The sequence below is a fragment of the Nicotiana tabacum genome, chromosome 12 (assembly GCF_000715075.1).
Source record: "Nicotiana tabacum cultivar K326 chromosome 12, ASM71507v2, whole genome shotgun sequence".
Classification (NCBI taxonomy): domain Eukaryota; kingdom Viridiplantae; phylum Streptophyta; class Magnoliopsida; order Solanales; family Solanaceae; genus Nicotiana; species Nicotiana tabacum.
The window spans coordinates 6633555-6654536 of NC_134091.1; the positions used below are offsets into that span (position 1 = coordinate 6633555).

General features: G+C 33.6%; 2 protein-coding genes and 1 non-coding gene across 3 annotated transcripts; 2 read left to right on the forward strand and 1 right to left on the reverse strand.

Annotated features, from left to right (window-relative positions):
- Positions 1–6155: 6155 nt before the first annotated feature.
- LOC107794418 (protein SPA, chloroplastic) lies at positions 6156–9430 on the forward strand. The gene is made up of 5 exons (XM_016616905.2): positions 6156–6461; positions 6568–6651; positions 7033–7084; positions 8776–8932; positions 9109–9430. The coding sequence occupies exons 1-5, from the start codon at positions 6297–6299 to the stop codon at positions 9128–9130; spliced, it is 480 nt and encodes a 159-aa protein (XP_016472391.1). The 5' UTR covers positions 6156–6296; the 3' UTR covers positions 9131–9430.
- Positions 9431–14356: 4926 nt separating this feature from the next.
- TRNAS-UGA (transfer RNA serine (anticodon UGA)) lies at positions 14357–14438 on the reverse strand. The gene has a single exon. It is a non-coding gene; the product is annotated as a tRNA-Ser (tRNA).
- Positions 14439–14528: 90 nt separating this feature from the next.
- LOC107819004 (putative diphthine methyl ester synthase) lies at positions 14529–17905 on the forward strand. Its single transcript, XM_016645084.2, has 6 exons — positions 14529–14754; positions 14860–14984; positions 15790–16019; positions 16589–16628; positions 16715–16806; positions 17450–17905. Exons 1-6 carry the CDS (start codon positions 14605–14607, stop codon positions 17629–17631), a joined length of 819 nt encoding a protein of 272 aa, XP_016500570.2. The 5' UTR covers positions 14529–14604; the 3' UTR covers positions 17632–17905.
- Positions 17906–20982: the final 3077 nt, after the last annotated feature.

The window sequence follows — 20982 nt, forward strand, 5'->3', positions numbered from 1 at the left end:
CTAGCCGAGCTTGGGACATTAATAGTTTTTGTAATATGACTAGCAGGCCTCCTGGCTCAGGTGTTTTGGGTGCCACTCCGGAGGCACCACCGATATGTAATACAACTACTTAACTATTAATATATACTTCGTCGTTCAAAAAAAAACAAGTATAATACTCCTTCCGGTCTGTTTTAATTGGATTTTTGGCCTTTTCTTGTGTTTACAATATTTGATTTTGTCATATATTGCCTTTTCTTGTGTTCACAATATTTGATTTTGTCATATATCAAGAAGAAATTAACTCTTTTTTTTTTCCAAAGTTGTCCTGGGAGTAAAGAGTCCAGGAATATCTGTTATATTTTCAACAAATAAATTAAGACTAATATGGTCAATTTTATTGATTAATGCTAAAAGGTAGATTTCTTAATAAATGTGAAAACAATAAAAAAAATCAATTAATGTATGTCGGAGGGAGTACAAAACAATGTATCGTAATGCTGAAATTTATGCAAATATAGTTTTTTCTACCAAATATACTGATGCTGAAGTTTATGCAGAGTATTATACATGCAACCAAATTTGGCCTCACTGTACTTTGGGGTAGGGGATCATTTATGTGTCATTAATCCTCATCTGATTTCTGTAGATATTAGGTGACATCTAAATAGAACTTTAATAAAGACTGTATGCCTTGTTTTCTTTCTTCACTTAATCATGCTAACACATTCTCTCTTTATTATGAAGAATCTTTCCTGCAAAATACAAACAAATATACCCTTCGATCCATAATAATTGATTTTTTGGTCTTTGGCACATTCTTTAAGAAAATACGAACTCTTAGAGAAAAAAAATGTATTCACTAAATTCTCATTAATTAATATTACCTTGAGACAATGGGAATTTGAGATATGTAAATAAGGGTAAATTTTAGAAAAATTAAATTAATTCCTTCTTGATTATATAAAAAAATTATTTTAAATTAAAATAAAAAAGCCAAAGGATCATTTATTATGGACAGGAGGGGGTACAATATTAATTTTGTCAGATTTACATAAATATTCTTCTCCGTCCTCCCTCCATATTTTGTACACCCTCCGTCAAAAGAATAAAGCTGCAATAATTAGATTTTATTTTATTGAGAAAAGCTCCTTTAGCTCATCTTTTCACAATCGAAAATTAAGAAAAATGGAACAAAAGAAGACTGGGATTCGGTGTAAAACATGTTCCTCCTGCAAAAATATCAAATAGTCGAGCTTATTTTTATTGAATTTAACACGAATGTAGTGGAAATAATTAGGAAAAGATCGTGTGATTTGAATTTAATTAGTCAGATTGTTTTAATTATTGATGATTAACATTCCATTATCTAAAGCAACTATGTTATTGATTGCAACAAGTGACCAGCCAATCCCTTTCATAATTTAATGTTCAACTTCATTTGTATTATGTCTGTGCATATACGAATCAATCGTAATTAGTTACCTTAGCGTTACCGTCAATATCAACAAATGCATAAATTCAAAATGTATAAAGTCACAAGAATTCGAGCTACTTTCATTAATAGCACACTATTAAAAATATAATACAAAAGATTAACATTAATTAATGATTAACAAATATGGCAGTATAATATTTATATATATAGCAGATTTAATTCAATTCAAATCAGTAATAATCAAGTTGTTTAAAAAGGCAGTCCTAGTATTTAATATATTTCCCTATTTTTTCTCTTCATTCCATACCATGTTTTATATTTTCTTTAGAAACCAATCCATTCCATAACAGATTTTTCCTTTCCATACATGGACCTTTTTATATAATGTAATGTAGCAAATTATACATCTTTATATTCTAACAAATAAAATACATATATTTACGAAAAAATTATAATGTATGTTTGTGGTGTTTATACATTATAAATCATATATTTGTTTTAGGAAAATTATATATATATATATATATATATATATATATATATATATATATATATATATGCATATGTTGTTTATATATGTCTTTATATTTAATTATATATCATCGATCCATTCCATAATAATTTTTTCCCTTTTTACACATAGACCTTTTTATTCAACTTAATCCTAGCAAGATTATATATTTGTATATTCCAATGGAATAAAATACATATATTTCGTGAAAAAAAAAATATAATGTATGTTTATGGTATATTATAAATCATGTGTTTTTTTTTAGGAAAAATTATGTATATATGCATATGTTATTTATACACTTATTTATATTTAAAGAGATATTATAAATATGCCATTTATATTTTGAACTAATATAACATGCATATTTGTACAAATTATCCGTATATAAATAGTATATGTAGCATATTTTTTTCTTCTATATACATATTAGTGGCATACTAATATTTTAGATTAAATTTTATGTACGGTATATGCTAGCAATATACTTTGAATAATATCAATATAATAATGTAGTATGATGTATATATAAGTTATATATGTGATATATATGACATATTGATGGAATATTTACATTGTAATGGAATATTTACATCGTAAATTATCACAATATAATATACTTGAAATATGTTAAATGTATATTTTTAGTTAAAATAAAATTGTACAGAAAAAAGTTAAAAATAAAATTGTACAGAGAAAAGTTTAAAACTCAAAAAAGTAAGAAATACTAAAATTCTCATTGTGTAGAGAGAATTATTTTTGAGATATTCTTCTTTCAGAATCTTTGATATATTTGGGTAAGTGTTATTTATGGAAGAAAAAAAGAAGTTATAGAAGAGTAAGGGAAAAGGAAATGTAGTAAAAAGTATATTAATGTAGAGGGATCCCTTAGTTAATAGAGTTATCAAAATGAAAGTGCTAAAAAAGTAAAAAAAAAAATGTTATTTTTGGAATAAACAAAGTCTACTATCATTTATGATAATAATTTTTAAAAAGGGATCAAGCATGTAAAAATCTCCAAGAATTACCTCTCAATTCATTGTTATTAATGAGTTGAGCCCGATCGTGAGATTACATGTTGAACGTCTGATGGCACTTTGCTCCAACTTCAACTATAGGTGTTTATCGGGCGGGCTGGGATGGGCTGGACACAAAAATGGTCAGCCCGTTAGGGTTACGGGCGGGTTGTTAGCGGGCTGAAGTTAACAGGCTGGGATTTTTCGGGTTCTATAGGGCCCGTACGGGTTCGGGCGGGTCAGGCTTTTTTTTTTTAACTATCTTATATTTTTCTTTTTCAATCTTATTGATAGTTAAGTACTTAAGTATTTTCAAACTTTTAAAGGTTAAAATTAAAGATTAGAATTGAACTTTTAAGGGTTAGAATTAAAAGAACAATCTAAAAGTCTAAAACATAAAACATATTAACATAAATACATAAGTCTATATAAAAAATATTGAATAAGAGTATAAGACATTATGCAATATAAAAAATTCATAATATTTAAGTAACTTTGATATTTTTATTGAATAATATATAGTACTTCTAATTAATTTGCAAGTTCTTTTTTGATTTTTTAAATATTTGAACTTGCAAATTAAAAGTTTACAACAATTGTTAAAAAAAAAAAAGAAGTAATAGTAAATCAAATGTTTTGCATCATCTTTGTAAGCTCTTCCATGTCAATGTGAGGTGCTTGGTTTCCGGCATTATAATCGGTACCATAAACCATTATATCTCCAATTTCTTGGTCTTCCTCTTCATCTACCTCGTCGCGCCCTTGATTTCGCCATTCTGATCTAATCCAATCTCTGAAGCACACTAGAACTTCCAAAGCGTTGCTGCCCAATGAATGACGGGTATCTCCTAGTTGCTGTCTTGCTTGGCTAAATGCGCTCTCTGATGCGACTGTTGAAATAGGCACATTTAGAACGTCTCGAGTCATGGCCGAAAGAACAGAAAACTGATTTGTGTTGCTCCTCCACCAACTCAGAGGTAAAAAATCCTTTGTGAGGGGATCCGGTGACTTTTGCAAGTAGAATTGGAGTTCATCAATATTCCGGCTACTAGTTTGTTGATGCTCTCCTACTGTAGACCAAATCAAATAATCTTGAACATTATCATCATCTTCCAAATTTGTTCCAGATGTTGAAGTATTACTTGAAGGAATATTTGCATCTACAACCGTAGAAGCATCAACAATGTTAGCATAATAATTATACAAAATTTGTAAATGTTTGTGCAGATTAGAAATACAAGTCTCAGTATCAGGAGTTTCAGTTGGTCCAATATCCATATAAGTATATAAAGCACTGATTAATTGGCGACACTTTATCATTTTGATAGTAGGGTTTAAAATAGCACCAATTAGAGAAAGTAGAAACTCAAACTTCAAATCTTCAATTGATATTTGATAACTTGATAATTAATGTCACACTTCACTTGAATAATTGAATTAGAAATTTATGATAATAATACTTTTGTAATGAAAGTATGAAACTTGTAAGTTGAAACTTGAAAGCTTGAAATAATGAGCAATTGAGAATATTATCAAGAGAGAATTGAGAGATAATTAGAGAGAATTGAGAGATAATTGTGAGGAATAATGAAAAAGAAAGGGAGTATTTATAGTTTTTTAAAAGGATTCAATTGCAATTTACAAATTATAAAGGGGGGGGGGGGGGCTAAAATATAAATAAAATACCAAACTTTGGCTATTTTTGACAGATTTGGTCGTTGGCCAACGGTCATTTTTGAAATTTGACCGTTGGCAACGTTCAGATTTAATTTAAAAATAAAATAAAAAATTAGGCGATTTAGCGGGCTGTCGCGGGCTGAGGCCCGTTAAGAACCCGTTAAGGGCTTAACGGGTTGTGACGGGTTCGGGTACCCCTTTGGAGAAAACTTAACGTTACTAGCCCGCCCCCCGTCCAACCCGTCCCAACCCGCAAACATATGCACAGTAACGGGCTGGACCGAACTGACCCAGGTTGAACCGAGTTGTTAGCGGGTCAGCCCGACCCGATTAACACCTCTAACTTGAACTATGCAATAACAAAATCTCCCTTGATTCTTGCCGTAAGTGTTTGACATCCCTAGTATGACACTCAAGATATGGCCTAACATCAATAAATAAAAATCATAAAAAAAATCATGATTCAAATTTTAAGAGCTAGTTTGGCCATGAAATTTTTTTTCCGAATTTTTTTCACTTTTTTTCAAAATCAGTGTTTGGCCATAAAATTTTCAATTTTCACTTGAAGATAAATTTTGGATTTTTTCGAAAATTTTAAAAACTCCAAAAAGTTATTTTTCAAAATTTTCACTAAGATTACTCACAAATATTCATAAACAACCCAAAATTATATTCATGTCCAAACACAACTCAAATTTTCAAATACCATTTTCACTTGGATTTTTTTCCCACCTTTTTCGAAATTTTATAATTCTTATGTCCAAACGCTCATTTAGTGCTGACATATTTTTCACATCTATCTAAATCTTGATAAACTTACTTATTCGGAATTTATGCTAGTAAAAATTATAGATAATTGATAAAATGTCATGGTGTTTATAAGTTCACCCTAAATATCACACCAAACTTAAAACCAATATAAAAAAATTGTTTATAGGGTAGAGCAAGTTCTCCTTCTAGACATCCAGCTCCAGGTCACAAGATGAACCATTTTCTCTTGAGCCGTATCCTACTGTTGGGACACATTCTTTACAAAAATAGCCGAACGAATTTACTTTTTATTTTTCTAATTAGTATACACATTATATATGATTATAAATATATATTATATATGAATTATATATTCATCGACTATTTTTAGTTTAAGTGGTCGAGTGAAAGGCTATTTAAGTAAATTCTTTTTTTGTGGAGTGGCCTCAGTTCGTAACTAGTAATACCCAGAACACTTGAGACCTTAACATTGTACAAATGACACCAAGTAGCTACTTTAAAGAGCTGTTATTTATGAATTAGTCAGTATGTCCTGAATTTTAAATTTTTAGGGATAAAAGTGTCCTGAAGTTGAGATTTTCAGTTTAAAATTTCAAGACAAATTAATACTGGCTAATCTCTAAATAACATCCCTAAAAATGGCTATATGTGCACTTAACATTAAGGTTCACCCATTAACAAAAACAAAAGAAAAAGAAGAAGAAAACAACAATGAACTACTGACTGGTAAATATGAAATGTGACCCCACACAATCCAAAGGCCAAAATGGATAGCTAAAGAAAACACTTCGTGTCAGTTCACAATCCAAATGAACTGTCTTCGTTTTCTGAATAGCAAAAAGCCATAGCCAACCAAAGAAGCAAAACCAAAGCCATAACTGAAATATAGAATAGAAAAGGGGAAATGTTAACAGCACCTTCACTTTCCCGCTTTAAATCTCCATTTATTAGCTGCCCTCTTAAGCTCCCTTCTTCTTCTTCTTCTACTTTCTCTCAGAAATTTCATCAAACACATCGTTCACCACATTCTTACCCATGTGTTAGAGCTGTGGATCTTGATCAAAACACGGTTCTCTTCTTTATCAAATTTCCCTTTTTTGTGCTTTTCTTACATAATTATCTCTTAATTTTGGTTTTGATCATATTTTTTGTGTTGGTAATAATGTACTTGGCAGGTTATTGCAATTACGGTTGGGGTAGTCAGTGTTGCTATTGGAATTGGAATTCCAGTTTTTTATGAGACCCAAATCGATAATGCTGTAAGTTTTTTTTAATTTATTTTCATGATAATATACCCTTTGGATAAAAAGTTGTACCATTCTTGCTTGTTGCAATGACATTAACTATATGCCACTTAAGCAATCAAAGAGAAATGAATGACTTTTGTTTATTTATTTCATGACTCTTTCAGCTGAAATTTGATATATTCTCTGTTTAATCAGAGGTTCTGAATTCTACAATAGTGACTTCAAGTACTAATAATTGGATTTTAAATTTAAACTTTGCACATATTTAGTGAATTTCATAATACAAATACAAGATTTAGGAGAAACCTACTGGGTTTGGCGTTTGGCCGAACCTGTATGTTGCCTTCTAGCTCTGGCCCAGTGTTTAGTAGTTGATAAGTGTACATTTTGCAGGCCAAACGAGACAATACACAGCCCTGTTTCCCCTGCAGTGGCAGCGGTGCACGTAAGTTTTTCCGGAGCTAGAGTTTCTCATTCTCCTATATCTTGAAATTTTCAAATCTATTAGCACCAATGACCCTAGAAGGATAACGTTATGACTACAGACTACATATGTACTTAAAAATGTGATTACTACATTATTCATTGGTAGCACTCTTCAATAAATTTGAGCTGAAAGGCTGTTCAAGGAGCAGCAGAACTCGTCTGGAGGTGCAAAGTGTTTTTTTTCTATACATAAAATAAATTGAGGCTATTAAATTAAGAGAGAGTTCACTGTTCACCCCCAAATGCTTGGAAATTTAGTTTCTTTTCTCAAGCTTACGATAAATTGTGAAAACTAGTAATTTCTTGTTATTGAAAGAGTGCATTGGTTTAATACAAGGAGAAAAAAATTTGTGTGGTTGTATTGCTGATTTTATACCTGTAAAATGTAGTTTTTCCAGGTAATCATTCGCCATTTTGAAATGAGACGTGGGAAAACATCTTCTATAGAATAAGGGCAAAATTTTCAATGTCCTAAAGATAAAAGTAATAAGTAAATGTTCTGATTCCCTTATAAAATGAACTCTGATTCATGCCTTTAGATAAGAATACTATTGTACTTTTCTGATGGTTTTTGGCGACTAAAAACATATTCACCATCCTTGTTTTCCCGCTCTATTATGTCTTATAGGTCTTGGGGAACTCAAAAATGGTTCATTTGTGTATTCAATATTCAGATATAACTTATTATTTTCCCATAACAATGGGGCTTCCATTTGCTATAGATCTAGTCATGTTAATTCCCAAGAGAATTTAGATTTCGCTTTGAGCTTTCCTCAGCTCTTATCCTAATTATGTTGTTGCGTGTATCAATGATCAGAACATATGGAAGTCCAAGCAAAGACACTAAACTAAACCACATTTCAAATGCTTCCATAGATCTTCTGCTGGCTGACTGAAAAGTTTGTATATCTTTGAATTATTATGTATGACTTGTTGATCAAAATCGCAGACAATTCGATAGGGCAAATTGTGCATTTCTTATAAAGCTTTCCAAAGGGCTTATAGTATGTATTTAGTATTTTATTTTTTAATCATATAACTCGTATGACATTTCAGAGATGTCGTTGGAGGGCGATGCTCATCCCTTCAACTCCCAAGCATATATCTAGTTCCTTTAAGTAGTTCCCGAATTAAGCTGCCTACACGAACGGCCAATTACTCGATGAGCGTCTAGGATATCTGTGGCTCTGATCTAATGCTTTTGTATTTATTGTTACTTCATTCTGGCTAAACTTGAATTTCCCTCCATGAATGACATCATTGTAATTGTGAAGTGTTTTAGTGCTGACCATAAGGTAGTGGAATCTGCTCCGGAGTTGTTCGTTATGGAAGAGAGTGACAGAGAATGGTGATTTATATTTCCTTAAAATTTGCTCGTAGATTAATCTTGATAATTGCAATCTGAAACATCAAAGTGACTCTTGGGCGTTATGTGCCATCAATTAAGGTGTATAGGCAATGCAGCACGGAAGAAGAGAGGGGAATTGATTAATTGAACCATAAGATCTTAGTGAGGTTCGATTATTCAAAAACTCACTTCAGTAGATTTTCTGACCAATGGCTGTTGATCCAGCTAATCTTTAGAGGCTAACATCAATTTTGTGGACTGATTTAGAGCTAATACTTAAGAGGAAAGGGTTTATACTGCAGAGAAATGCAGATTTTGCTTGGGTACTGGCAGTGTGACAGTGGAGCTTGGAGGGGGTGAGACAGAAGTCTCTCGGTGCATCAACTGCGATGGCGCTGGTGGTTTGACTTGCACAACATGTCAAGGCAGTGGCATTCAGCCTCGGTACCTTGATCGCAGGTGAGTGACATTTCTTTACACCTCTTTAACACACACACACACACACAAAAAAAAAAAAAAAGAAAAAAAAAAACTTATAACTAATGCGACTTCTGTTCAAATATTGTATGATAAGGAGAACTAAGAACTCAGTCTTAGAGAAACTAATATCGAGAGTGCCATTTTCTCTTGGACAGGGAATTTAAGGACGACGATTAAGTGCAAGAACATTCACCATGGATGCCACAGCTTGTTTATTGTCTAGAAGACCTTGTCATTTTGACCTGGATATATTGACTAAATTTATGTAAAATTCAATTCTCCTTCTCCTCTCTCTACCTTTTGTCAGTTCAAATTTTTCCTTTTGCATTTTGTTCTTACATGTAATCATTAACAAAATGGAGTAATACAGTGATCTCAATACCGGCTTTGTCCAATTGTTAGCTGTTGTAAAAGAGCCAAAGATGGTTTGTTTGAAGAACCTTTGAGGCATGCAATGAAAAAGAGCAGTTGTGTGTATTGCATTTTCTCTTTGGATCTAACTTATATACACCAAGGGTGTAAAAGAATTTTTATATTCTCATTGTAATTTAATTTGTTGTAGCGAGGAGTCAGCCTTATTTTCCAAGTTAGTAATCCAATTTTCTCGTAACATAACCGAGTACTAATTGAGATCGCATTGAATGTTTCTTTTTTGAATTGGTTAATAGACAAATGGACTCTTTGATCAAAAGAACTTCCCTTTCCCACCTGCTTCTCTTGCAATTCACTTAGCAAGTCAATCACACATTGAAATATTATGCTGCCCCTCTTTAACACAAATTAATTGTTCAAACCACGCTCCCTAGGTGAAAGATATGACTTACAAAATTGTTAAAATAGATTAAGAATCAAATAGAAGAAAAATGTCTCAGAAGATGTACAAATATGTAGGATGTGTTTGGTATAACGGAAAATATTTTCTTGGAAAACAAGTAGTAATTTTATTCATTTTTTGGTGTTTGGTACGCAAATTAAGAAAAATAACTTCTCAAGAGTATTCATAAATAATTTAGATACAATAAACATGAAGCAATAAACTTTCGAACCAACAACCTTCCGAACCCACAAATTTCACAAACTTCCGAACCGCTAAACTTTTGATACCACAAACTTTCGAACTCGTAAACTTTATAATTTCTAAACCCGTAAACTTCCAAACACATAAACTTCCGAAATCATAACTTTGGAATTTGTAAAATTGCGAACCTGCAAACCAAAAGATGAAAAAACTAAAACTGAAAATATATTTTAAAAAAAAAAAATCCGAGTGGGGTGGGGGGGGGGGGGTGTCACGACCCAAGTTCTCCCTCCATGAACGGTCGTGATGGCACCTAGTCTCTACGACTAGGTAAGCCTAACAAAATTTGAGAAAATAAAATAAAGATACGAAACTAACAATTTAATAGATAAAAATAATTAAGGAGTTTAAAATGCCGCTTGACATACACAATAGTAACCCTCTCGAACTGAACATAGCACTCCCAAAATTCGTAATTTCATGAAATCACACGCTACAGAAGTACATAGTGTTTAATCTCCAGAAAGTCTGACAACGAAGAAAAATACAGGAAGTCTGTAACTAAGGGAGGAATAGAGAGGGACTTCTAGATCTGCTGACGCGACAGGTATACCTCGAAGTCTCTAGATCGCCTCGCCTCACTAGAAGTATGGATGAGAAGAAGAACCTGGATCTGCACACGAAAAACATGTGCAAGAAAAGGCATGAGCACACCACAACGGTACCTAGTAAGTGCCAAGCCTAACCTCGATCGAGTAGTGACGAGATCAGGTCAGGGCCCTACTAGTATAAATATAATACAATAAGACAAAATGAAATATCATAGTAGAAATAAATACGGAACAAGATAAAACGGTATGAAATATGACAGTGAAGATAAAAGCTAACAGTCAATGAAATGAAATCACAGGAAAAAATCACAACTAAGTACACAGAGAAAAATAGCAGGGGATCTCCCGGGATACCGCCCCGTAGTCCAAATCGTAAATGTGCAGGAGGATCTCCTAGAATACCGTTCGTAGTCCCAAAGTAAACATGTAGAGGGATCTCCCGGAATACCGTTCCGTAGTCCCAAATATAAATACACAACCCAATCAATACACACAACAGTCTCAACAAGAAATATACAGTTCTATTCAAGTTCGTATCAATGAGACAAGCAATTTCTACCCTAAACATGCTACACAGAGTCCAGGTAGACAGTTAAAGCAGATAAGACAGTTAAGGCACGTAAACATACTTTCCTACGCTAAACAGGAGGCTACATATACTAGTATTGCTCAATTAAAGGAAAACTTAGACATTTACTTAACGAAAACAGGATTTTTCAACAATTAGCACGTGTATGCACTCGTTACCTCACATACACGACATTCATATAACATCAGTACCAAAATCTTAAGGGGAGTTCCCTCCACAAGGTTAGGGAAGCAACTTACCTCGAACCGAGGCTCAAAATAAATCTGATATCACGCTCTTGCCACGAGTATCCAACTCCGAGTGGCCCAAATCTAATCAAATCAATTACATAACATAAATATAGCTACAAACAACTAATTTAGCTAATGAATTTAAAGCTAAAGCGAGAAAATAGGAAAACGCCCAAAAATCTTCCTTAGGCCCACGTCTTGAAATCGGGTAAAAGTCACAAATTATGAACACCCATTCACCTACGAGTTTAACCATACCAAATTCACTCAAATCCGATACCAAAATCTCGATCAAAATCTCAAATTCGGCCTAAGAACTTTTATCAATTTCCCCCAATTTTTCACCCCAAATCCGAAATTAAATGATGAATTCATGTTTATATTATTGGGATATAATTAAAAAGGAGTTAGGAATCATTACCCACAAACTTCCTCCGAAAATCTATCTAAATTTCGCCTTCTACCGAGCTCTCAATCAAATTTTGAAGTTATAAACTCAAACCATCATTTTGAACTTTAAAAATCTACCCAGTGATTTCCTTAATCGTGATCACGGAAACACCCTCGCGATCATGAAGATTAATTTAGCTGGCTCCCAAGTTTACACTATGCGAACGCTTAACATCCCACGCGAATGCAATGCACTCGCTGCGCAGACCTACGCGATTGCGGTTGACCTCACGCGATCCCGAAGAGTAGCACTCTACTCTACTGCTGCCTCACTCTTCTTCGCGGACACGGCATATCCCACGCGTTCGCGATGCACCACTCCACCATTACTACTCGTTCACATACTCCTGCCCGCGAACATGATGAACAAAACTTCCTCCGCCTCAGCTAAACCTACGCGATCGCGAACCTCCTCACGCGATCGCGAAGAAGGATCTTTTGCAACAGAAATATCATAAAAAATCTACCAACTTCTTAAGTCAAAAAATGACCCGTTGAGCATCCGAAACTCACTCGAGGCCCCCAGGACCTCAAGCAAACATACCAACCAATCCTAAAACACTATAAGAACTTAGTCAAGCCCTCAAATCACACCCAACAACGCCAAAATCATGAATCACCCTCCAATCCAAACTTAATGAACTTGAAACTTCGAAATTCTACAACCGATGCTGAAACCAACCAAACCACGTCTGATTGATCCCAAATTTTGCACACAAGTCATATTCAACACTACGGACCTACTCCAATTTTTGGAATCGGATTCCAACCCCGATATCACAAATTCCACTACCGGCCCAAAATTCAAAAAATTCAACTTTCGTCATTTCAAGCCTAAATGAGCTACGAACCTCCAAAACACAATCCGGATACGCTCCTAAGCCAAAATCACTCAAAGGAGCTAACCGAATCGACGAAATCTCATTCTAGGGCCGTCTTCACACTGTTCCAACTACGGTCCAAATTCTAATGCTTAAGCTCCCATTTAGGGTCTTAAGTGTACCAAAACACTTCGAAACTCAAAACGAATCATCCCGGCAAATCACAATAGCAGAAATAAATACGCGGGGGGGGGGGGGGGGGCAGTTAATAGGGGATCAGGGCTCTAACTCTCTAAGTGACCGACCAGGTCGTTACATCCTCCCCCTCTTAAAACATTCGTTCGTCCTCGAACGAGCATAGAGACATACATATCTTTGAAGCTTCAGACCTTTTAGGCTTAAGTTTTCTTGGAAAACACTAGCCATTTAGGCTAAAGTTTTGTGTTCGCCTATATCAGCTTGAAAACAACTTCATGCTATATTAGCAAGAAGTTTTAACTTATATATCCTTGAAGCTTCAGAATTTTTAGGCTGGAGTTTTCTTGGAAAACACTAGCCATTTAGGCTGAAGTTTCCTGTCAGCCTATATCAACATGAAACAACTTCATGCTATAAAAACATGAAGTTAGCTTATATATCCTTAAAATTTCAGAATTTTTAGATTGAAATTTTATGGAAAACACCATTCATGTAGTCTGAAGGTTCACGTGAGCCTATATCAACGTGAAACAAGTTCATGCTATATCAGCATGAGGGTTTTGCTTATATATCCTTGAAGCTTCAGAATTTTTAGACTGAAGTTTTCTGAAAACCACTACTCATGTAGTCTGGAGGTCCCTGTGACCTTATATTAACGTGAAACAACTTCATGCAATATCAACATGAAGTTTTAGCTTACATACCATTGAAGCTTCATAATTTTTAGGCTGAAGTTTTCTGGAAAACACTACTCATGTAGTCTGAAGGTTCCTGTGAGCCTATATCAATGTGAAATCACTTCATGCTATATCAACATGAAGTTTTAGCTTATATATCCTTGAGTCTTCAGAATTTTTAGGCTGAATTTTTGAGAAATACTTTTTGAATATTCCGATAATTTTAATGTGTTAAATTTGAAGTTTTCAATTTTTTTTAAAGATCTGTAAGTGAGGACAAGTAAATATGATTTGTAAATGACTGTAATTAGGATAAAATTATTACAAATAAATAGGTGTGAACTGAATTCAAATTTTGTTTCTTAAGTTCAACACTTAAAAAGTAGGACGAAATAATTGTAGAAACATATATCATGAAGCTCAATCAGTTGAAGATGAATCTAGTTCAAGTTTATGGTTTTTTGATGAAGTTGTTGAGAAGAAAAACTTAAGAGGAGAGGAGATCTTTGACGAGGGTTGAAGGAGATCTTTGACAAGGGATGGAGTGATGAATGATATCTTTCACAAATGAGGTTGCAGATCATGGGATCACTGCCTTATGCATGTTTTATATCTTTTGTCAGGGGTATTATTGTCATATTATTACGTATTTTTTGTCAGCTAGCTACCAATTTAATAATTTTTAAAAATAGGATACAAGTTAAAAGGTTGTACAAATATAGCAAATAACCCCCAGATACTTGGTGGGAAGCCCAAAGTCCAAACAAAAGAAGAAAAAAAAAGAATTTTAGGGAAATTTTGTAAAAAGACGTCGACAGCAGGGTTCGAACCTGCGCGGGCAAAGCCCAACAGATTTCAAGTCTGTCTCCTTAACCACTCGGACATATCGACGTTATTGATGTAGCTTTTCCTCGAAACTAATTTGGGATGAAAATATGTTAATGAAGGAATTTGTAGGGTTTAAGATTCGTCTTCTACATCTTCCAACTGACAAAAACTCCAAACATACTGAATTCAGTATAGGGACATTGGAAGTAAAAGCCAAGTAGAAATCATCATGCTGTATATAATAGGATTAGGACTAGGGGATGAAAAAGACATAACATTGAAAGGTCTAGAAGCTGTGAAAAAATGCAGCAAAGTGTATATGGAAGCTTACACTTCACTTCTCTCTTTTGGTCTTTCTCCCAATGGCCTTTCCAATCTGGTTCGACAAATTACTACTAATACAATTTTTATTGTAATTTCAGTTCCAATCGTTAGCTGTTAAAAAAGATATGATTTTGATAATAAGGTTTGGATCTTCTTTCAGGAAAATCTATATGGAAGATCAATTGCAATTGCAGATAGGGAAATGGTGGAGGAAAAAGCTGATGATATCCTTAATGAAGCTCAATCTTCTGACGTGGCTTTTCTTGTTGTTGGTGATCCTTTTGGGTATTCTTTACTTTTTCCCCTTTTATTTAGTTCCAGATTTTGAATATGCTTATCTATTTGAATCAACCCTTTTGTTTATTCAACTTTCAGTTGGTATGAGCTTTTGAACTTAGTCTTTTTTAGTTCAATGCTTGTTGTTTTTTTCAATCTTGTTTAACTTTCCAGTGGTTAATTTTTGTGAAAATGTAGATAGGCTATGAATGACTCCCCTTCTTGAGTAACTGGTACCAATTTTGAAGTTATAATTCATCTGAATTCTCTAAAACTGAGAATAGTAGTAGGTGCTTCTTTAAGTTTTGATTTTATGCTACAAATCATTGAACTTTGTTACGAAAGACCAAGTAAATTATCAATAGTTTAATGGTCATCTCGTAAATTTAACCTTCAATCTTTGGATGATTGTTTGGAATAAAGAATATTGTGTTGCTTCTAACCATGTTAACGCATTTCTCTTCCAATATTAGTGATGCCTTGTGTTTTGAAATTGAAATTGGCATTCGAAATCTCTTCTAGGAGAAATCATGTAAATTTTATGTTGAGCCTCTATCCCAGGATACTTAGATGTACGGGATGACTTGCATACTGATACATGTTTTTTGATTTAACGAGCTTTGTTGTTATATGTTGGTGAAGGCTTAATGGTAATCTTCCTTGAGCGGAGAAAATTTTCAGACGTTTTGTTTAGCTTATTGATTTGAATAAAGAAGTGAAAATAGCAGACATGATTCTTTTCATGCTGTCCTGTGAATGTTCTATCACTTATCTACTTCCTTTTCTCTCTGTCTTATGTCAATATTCAACGCAGAGCCACAACCCACACTGATCTTGTTGTCCGTGCTAAGAAGTTGGGTGTGGAGGTTAAGGTGGTACACAATGCATCAGTAATGAATGCTGTTGGAGTGTGTGGCTTACAGCTCTATCATTATGGAGAGACAGTTTCCATACCTTTCTTCACTGAGACCTGGAGGCCTGATAGTTTCTATGAGAAGATCAGAGAAAACCGAAAGCTTGGACTCCACACACTCTGCTTGTTGGGTAAGTAGCTATATAACTACTTTCTTTTCTTTTTGATCTTTCGTGGTCTGGGTTAATTTGCATTCACCGATGACTAAACCACCGAGCAGCCTATTTAGCCCATAAACACAGGTTATCAACGTAATCCTGCCTATCAAGATTGGAGTAGATGGGCTCACAACAATTGCGTAGTTGGAATTAGTACATGAGATCTCGTTACTCCCATATCTCAACCACTAGACCATCCCCTTGGGTATAGCTAATTAAGGACATTATAAGTATTGTTTTACCAAATGTATGCCATATTGAAAATAAAATTCTAATTGATGGCCTTTCATCTTTCGCTTCTACTGGAACCATTCCACTCATCATACGCACTAGTTTTGAGAGGGATCAGTTCTCAAGCATGGAGACTGCTGTAGTATCAACAATGAGATACTCTACTTGAAACTAGATGTTTCTAGTTATGCCTTTGTAAAACTTTGCTGATAACTTATGGAGCTACAAAAAGATGCGAGTTTGATCTTTTATTGCCCTACGTTTTTAGCAGTCATCTCCATTTAATGGTGTCTTCATCTTCTGATTTGCAGATATACGAGTGAAAGAACCCACCATTGAGTCTCTTTGCAGGTTAAACTTCAGTATTAGTGTATTACTTCCATTTGTTTTTAGATGACTTACTCATTAAATGGTCCATGACCCGATTTTGTTCTCAGAGGGAAGAAGCAGTATGAACCAGCCAGGTTTATGACAGTTAACACTGCAATAGAGCAGCTCCTAGAGGTTGAAGAAGCCCGTGGAGAATCTGGTACGTTCACGAGTTTTATGCTTTTGCTTGAGAAAATGATAATCCTCCAACAGAAGCTATCTTGGCTCTGGCAGTTGACTAGTAATAGCCTTTTTCCTAAAGGTGAAAAAGTGACTATTAAATATTAATAACCTATTGCACATAGTTCATAGTTCGTCCAAGTTTGCAGTACTTCACTTTGGCGATTTTACTTGTGATAAAGATGTGATTTACTCGATTTAGAACTTTTAAGAACTGCACCTGCAGTATCTCCATGCTTCCTTGTAAAGATCCACGTTTGTGCTTGGTTTGTCAATAAATTTCATTTACAGTTCAATCATATCCACAATGCTTGTATAATTGTTTGCCCTAACATGCCTATACACCATCCATATGATAAGTTCCCTTAACAAGATTGAGAGCTTGCAAGTGATTTTCCCATTTTTATAAGCACATCGAAGATATCGCTCTGAAGTCAGCCAGTATGATAATGGACTTATGGACATGGTTTAGGTTTAGACTCTGTAGGATGCAAATGTGCCTCTAACCCTGGCTTAATTTGCAAAGATGACACATTCATTGTGTATAATTGATATTACTTCGAGTTTTAACCCCGGTTTTCTGACTGACATTTCATTTGCTATCTCACGTTTTGAACTTGCAGTATATGGTGAAAATACAATTTGTGTTGGTTTTGCGCGGCTGGGGAGTGAAGACCAGAAGGTGGTTGCTGGTTCAATGAAACAACTTCTGACAATTGATTTTGGGGCTCCATTGCATTGCCTAGTCATAGTTGGCAAAACACACCCTGTTGAAGAAGAAATGCTGGAATTTTATGGGCTTTAGAAAACTTATATTAACATGAAAGAAGGTTCAGTAATAGCAAACTTTAAAAAATGTTGTATTCATGGTTTGCCTTTTGTAACATTCCATTCTTTTTGGTGACTATCCATTTAGGCATTAGATGAGTATGATATATTTTTCTCTGTAAACTCTTCCCAAGTTCAAGCAACTTAATTTATTTTCAAGAATTATTGTAGCTGTATCTCCAGATTGTTCGTTATTTTTATTATCTTTCACAAGTATTCTTATTATAATACCAAGATATTTTGGTTATAAAGTAATATTTGTTGTGCCAAAATATTCTTATATACTGATTCACGCTTTGTTAATGCTAATAATTTAGAAAAAAATTTGTAGATAATGTCTTTTCTTCCAACCAACAGAAAGTTTCGGACATTTCAATATTAAACACTTAGAAGAGCCTTCATCTAGAGTTTTCTTGCAGCTTTCACCCCATTAAAGTAAGGATTTAAGTTATATACTTGACCAATTATTACAGTATTAGTATAGTTTAAGCTATTACAACATTTAAACTCTCAAAGTAATACATTTGCAAGAGACAACACAGACTAAAGGCAAAAGAGTCTCCAATTTTATAGATGCTTTAAGACCAATTTGCCGATTGCCATGACCGACTTTTCAAATTGATTTTTAACTCCAAGTGGGTGTACACATGGGTGAAAGTGAGAGAGTACCTCTTCCTGGTGGGAGGTAGCAAGTATCCCGTCGAAATACACGTAAACTGGCGGGGACACTATAATTATATATAAAAAAGGGTTATGTTAGTTTTGACCTTACAACAATAACATACTCAGTGATTGACCTTGTTTTCAAATTAACTACTAAAATCAGTGGTGGGAATTCGATTATATTATTATATGTAGTGCTTTTGTATAATATCTACAATGCTCAAAGTATTGTAGTATCATAATTTTTTGCATTTACATTACCAACAACAATAATTGACAGATAAAGTAGCTAGTTCATCAGTTAGAAAATATGTGATCTAACTATATTCTCTTTATTCGTATTGTATCATTTTTTTAATTGTCTTTTAATATGTGATCATTTTAAGTATATGTGATGATCTCACTTATTTCAAGAATGTTCTCACAATGCTACCAGCATATAGATTAGGTGTAACATAAAAATCTAGTTCCATTAGTTCCATCATGCAATGAACCCTATTTATTGCAGTTGTTGAAGTAAACCAATCGATAGTAATTAAAGCAACAGAGACAATGACAGTTTACCATATTTTCACAGGTACCAAATGATATGCTCGACATGAATTATTTTCTTCACACAATCATAAGTAGAAGAGATAAAGAAGTACCGGAGAGTAAGAGGGTGTTTGGAATTGCTTGTTTTAAGTGCATATTGGCTTTTAAACACTTTTTTAATTTGTGTGGTGTTTGACAATGGTAAAAAGTGCTTAAAAACACTTACTTTTAAGCACAAAAAGTACAAAAATAAGCCAAAAGCCAAAAGTTGGATATTAACAACTTATGGCTTTTGGCTTTTAGCTTAAAAGCTATTTTTTATAAGCCAATCCAAACACCCTCTAATTCTCCTAATCATTATGAGATAAGCGATGCAATAGATTTTCAAATAACCCGCCATTAGATTAGGGGTCTGGAAAGTCACAAGGTAATTGGAATTGGTGTAATTACTATGATAGTAATTACGCAGCCTAGTAATTACACAGTTGTGTAATTACGACGGCCTATTTGTTGTCATAGTGTAATTACAAGTTTACTGTTTGGTTGCACAAGTGTAATTACACAGTTAAATTAAATTTTAAATGAAGTATTTATCAAAATTCAAAAGTTAATATAATAAATATATGCCTATAAATTTTTATAAGTATAAATAATTGTATATTTGGTATTTAAGATATATATTTTTACGTGGATATACACTAATTAGTAATCATATATTTATAACTAATATTGTAAAAATAATTTATATATATTTTCCAAATTAATAATATTTAGTTTAGATAGTTATAAAAACTAAAAACATATATTTTGTAAGAACATCATGGAATTCACGTTTGATAAAATAAATTAATATTTATAAATATAATATCATAACATTATTCAAAATGTTTGACAAAACTAATCTATCAATTCTAACTAAAAAATAAACAACATGCAATGTGAGCCAATACTACTAAAATAAGTAAATTGGAACCATGAAATAACACTATTTCAAAATCCAAAAAAAAAATAGTTTAACATATGTCAAATTCCAACGTAGTAATAGTAAGTTCCAAACTAAACATTTTTCTTAGCAAACCTATGTAATTGTCGTCCCTCTTCCATTGAGGGTTTTCTCTCTCTACAACTGAGAGCCTTTTCCCCTCTGTGGGGTTTTATTCCTTGACCAAACTTATCAAATCTACAAGAAATCACTTCAATTTCACGTCTCAAACAGATTTCAACAAATAAACCTATCAAAATTGCTAATTTCATCCTCTATATTCCCCAATTTTGGCACACTTCCGTTCTCTATACCAAACCCTAAATCATAAGTATCAGAAATTTTACAGAGCAAATATGGCGGAAGAAGTTACGTAACGCCTTCATAAATTTCTTTTAACGGAGGAAGAAAAGGAGGTTGTGGCAATAGAGTTTCCGGATATTCAAGCAAGCATGAAAGAATGTGAAGTAAGTCTTCTTGGTAAGGTAATATCTGACAAAAGGTGAATTTTCATGGAATTAGGAATGCTAGGGAAACCCTATAGGATTACAGATTAGAGAAATCAAATGGAATTTTTTCTAGTTCATCTTCAAAGACAAGGAAAATTTAGATAAAGTTAAACTTGCTACTCCATGGTTATATGATAGATACCTCCTCAATATTCATCCTTGGAAATCAGGATTGGAGAGTGACTCTCCAATATTTAACGAGAGTAATATGTGGGTGCAAGTTTGGAACATTCCTTTACACTGGATGTCAAAAGATGTTGGTCGGAAAAGTAGGGCATGTGTTAGGAGGTATCATAGATATTCTCATTCCTGAAAATGGAAGTAAAAAGGGTAAGTATATGAGGCTTAAAGTCAAGATAAATATTAATAAGCCATTTCTTAGAGGGAAATGGATCAAGTTAGGTTTTGAAACTATATGGGTTGAATTATGCTATGAAAATCTACCTTATGTTTGTTACTATTGTGGCGTGCTAGGACATAATGTTAAAACCTATATCCAGAGGGAACAATATTTACGATCAGGAAATCTTAGAAGCGACCAGTTCGGGACATGGCTACGAGCAGAGAACAATGCATCTTTCTCGGAAAGTCAAAAGCATCAAGATTTTAATAATGATAGAGCGGGGCATACAATAATAAG

Coding starts and splice junctions, on each gene's coding strand:
- LOC107794418 (XM_016616905.2), top strand. CDS start 6,297: ATGTTAACAGCACCTTCACTTTCCCGCTTTAAATCTCCATTTATTAGC. Junction 6,462..6,567: donor TGGATCTTGATCAAAACACG/GTTCTCTTCTTT, acceptor TGTACTTGGCAG/GTTATTGCAATTACGGTTGG. Junction 8,933..9,108: donor CCTCGGTACCTTGATCGCAG/GTGAGTGACATT, acceptor TCTCTTGGACAG/GGAATTTAAGGACGACGATT.
- LOC107819004 (XM_016645084.2), top strand. CDS start 14,605: ATGCTGTATATAATAGGATTAGGACTAGGGGATGAAAAAGACATAACA. Junction 14,755..14,859: donor CCAATGGCCTTTCCAATCTG/GTTCGACAAATT, acceptor ATCTTCTTTCAG/GAAAATCTATATGGAAGATC. Junction 16,629..16,714: donor ACCATTGAGTCTCTTTGCAG/GTTAAACTTCAG, acceptor TTTTGTTCTCAG/AGGGAAGAAGCAGTATGAAC.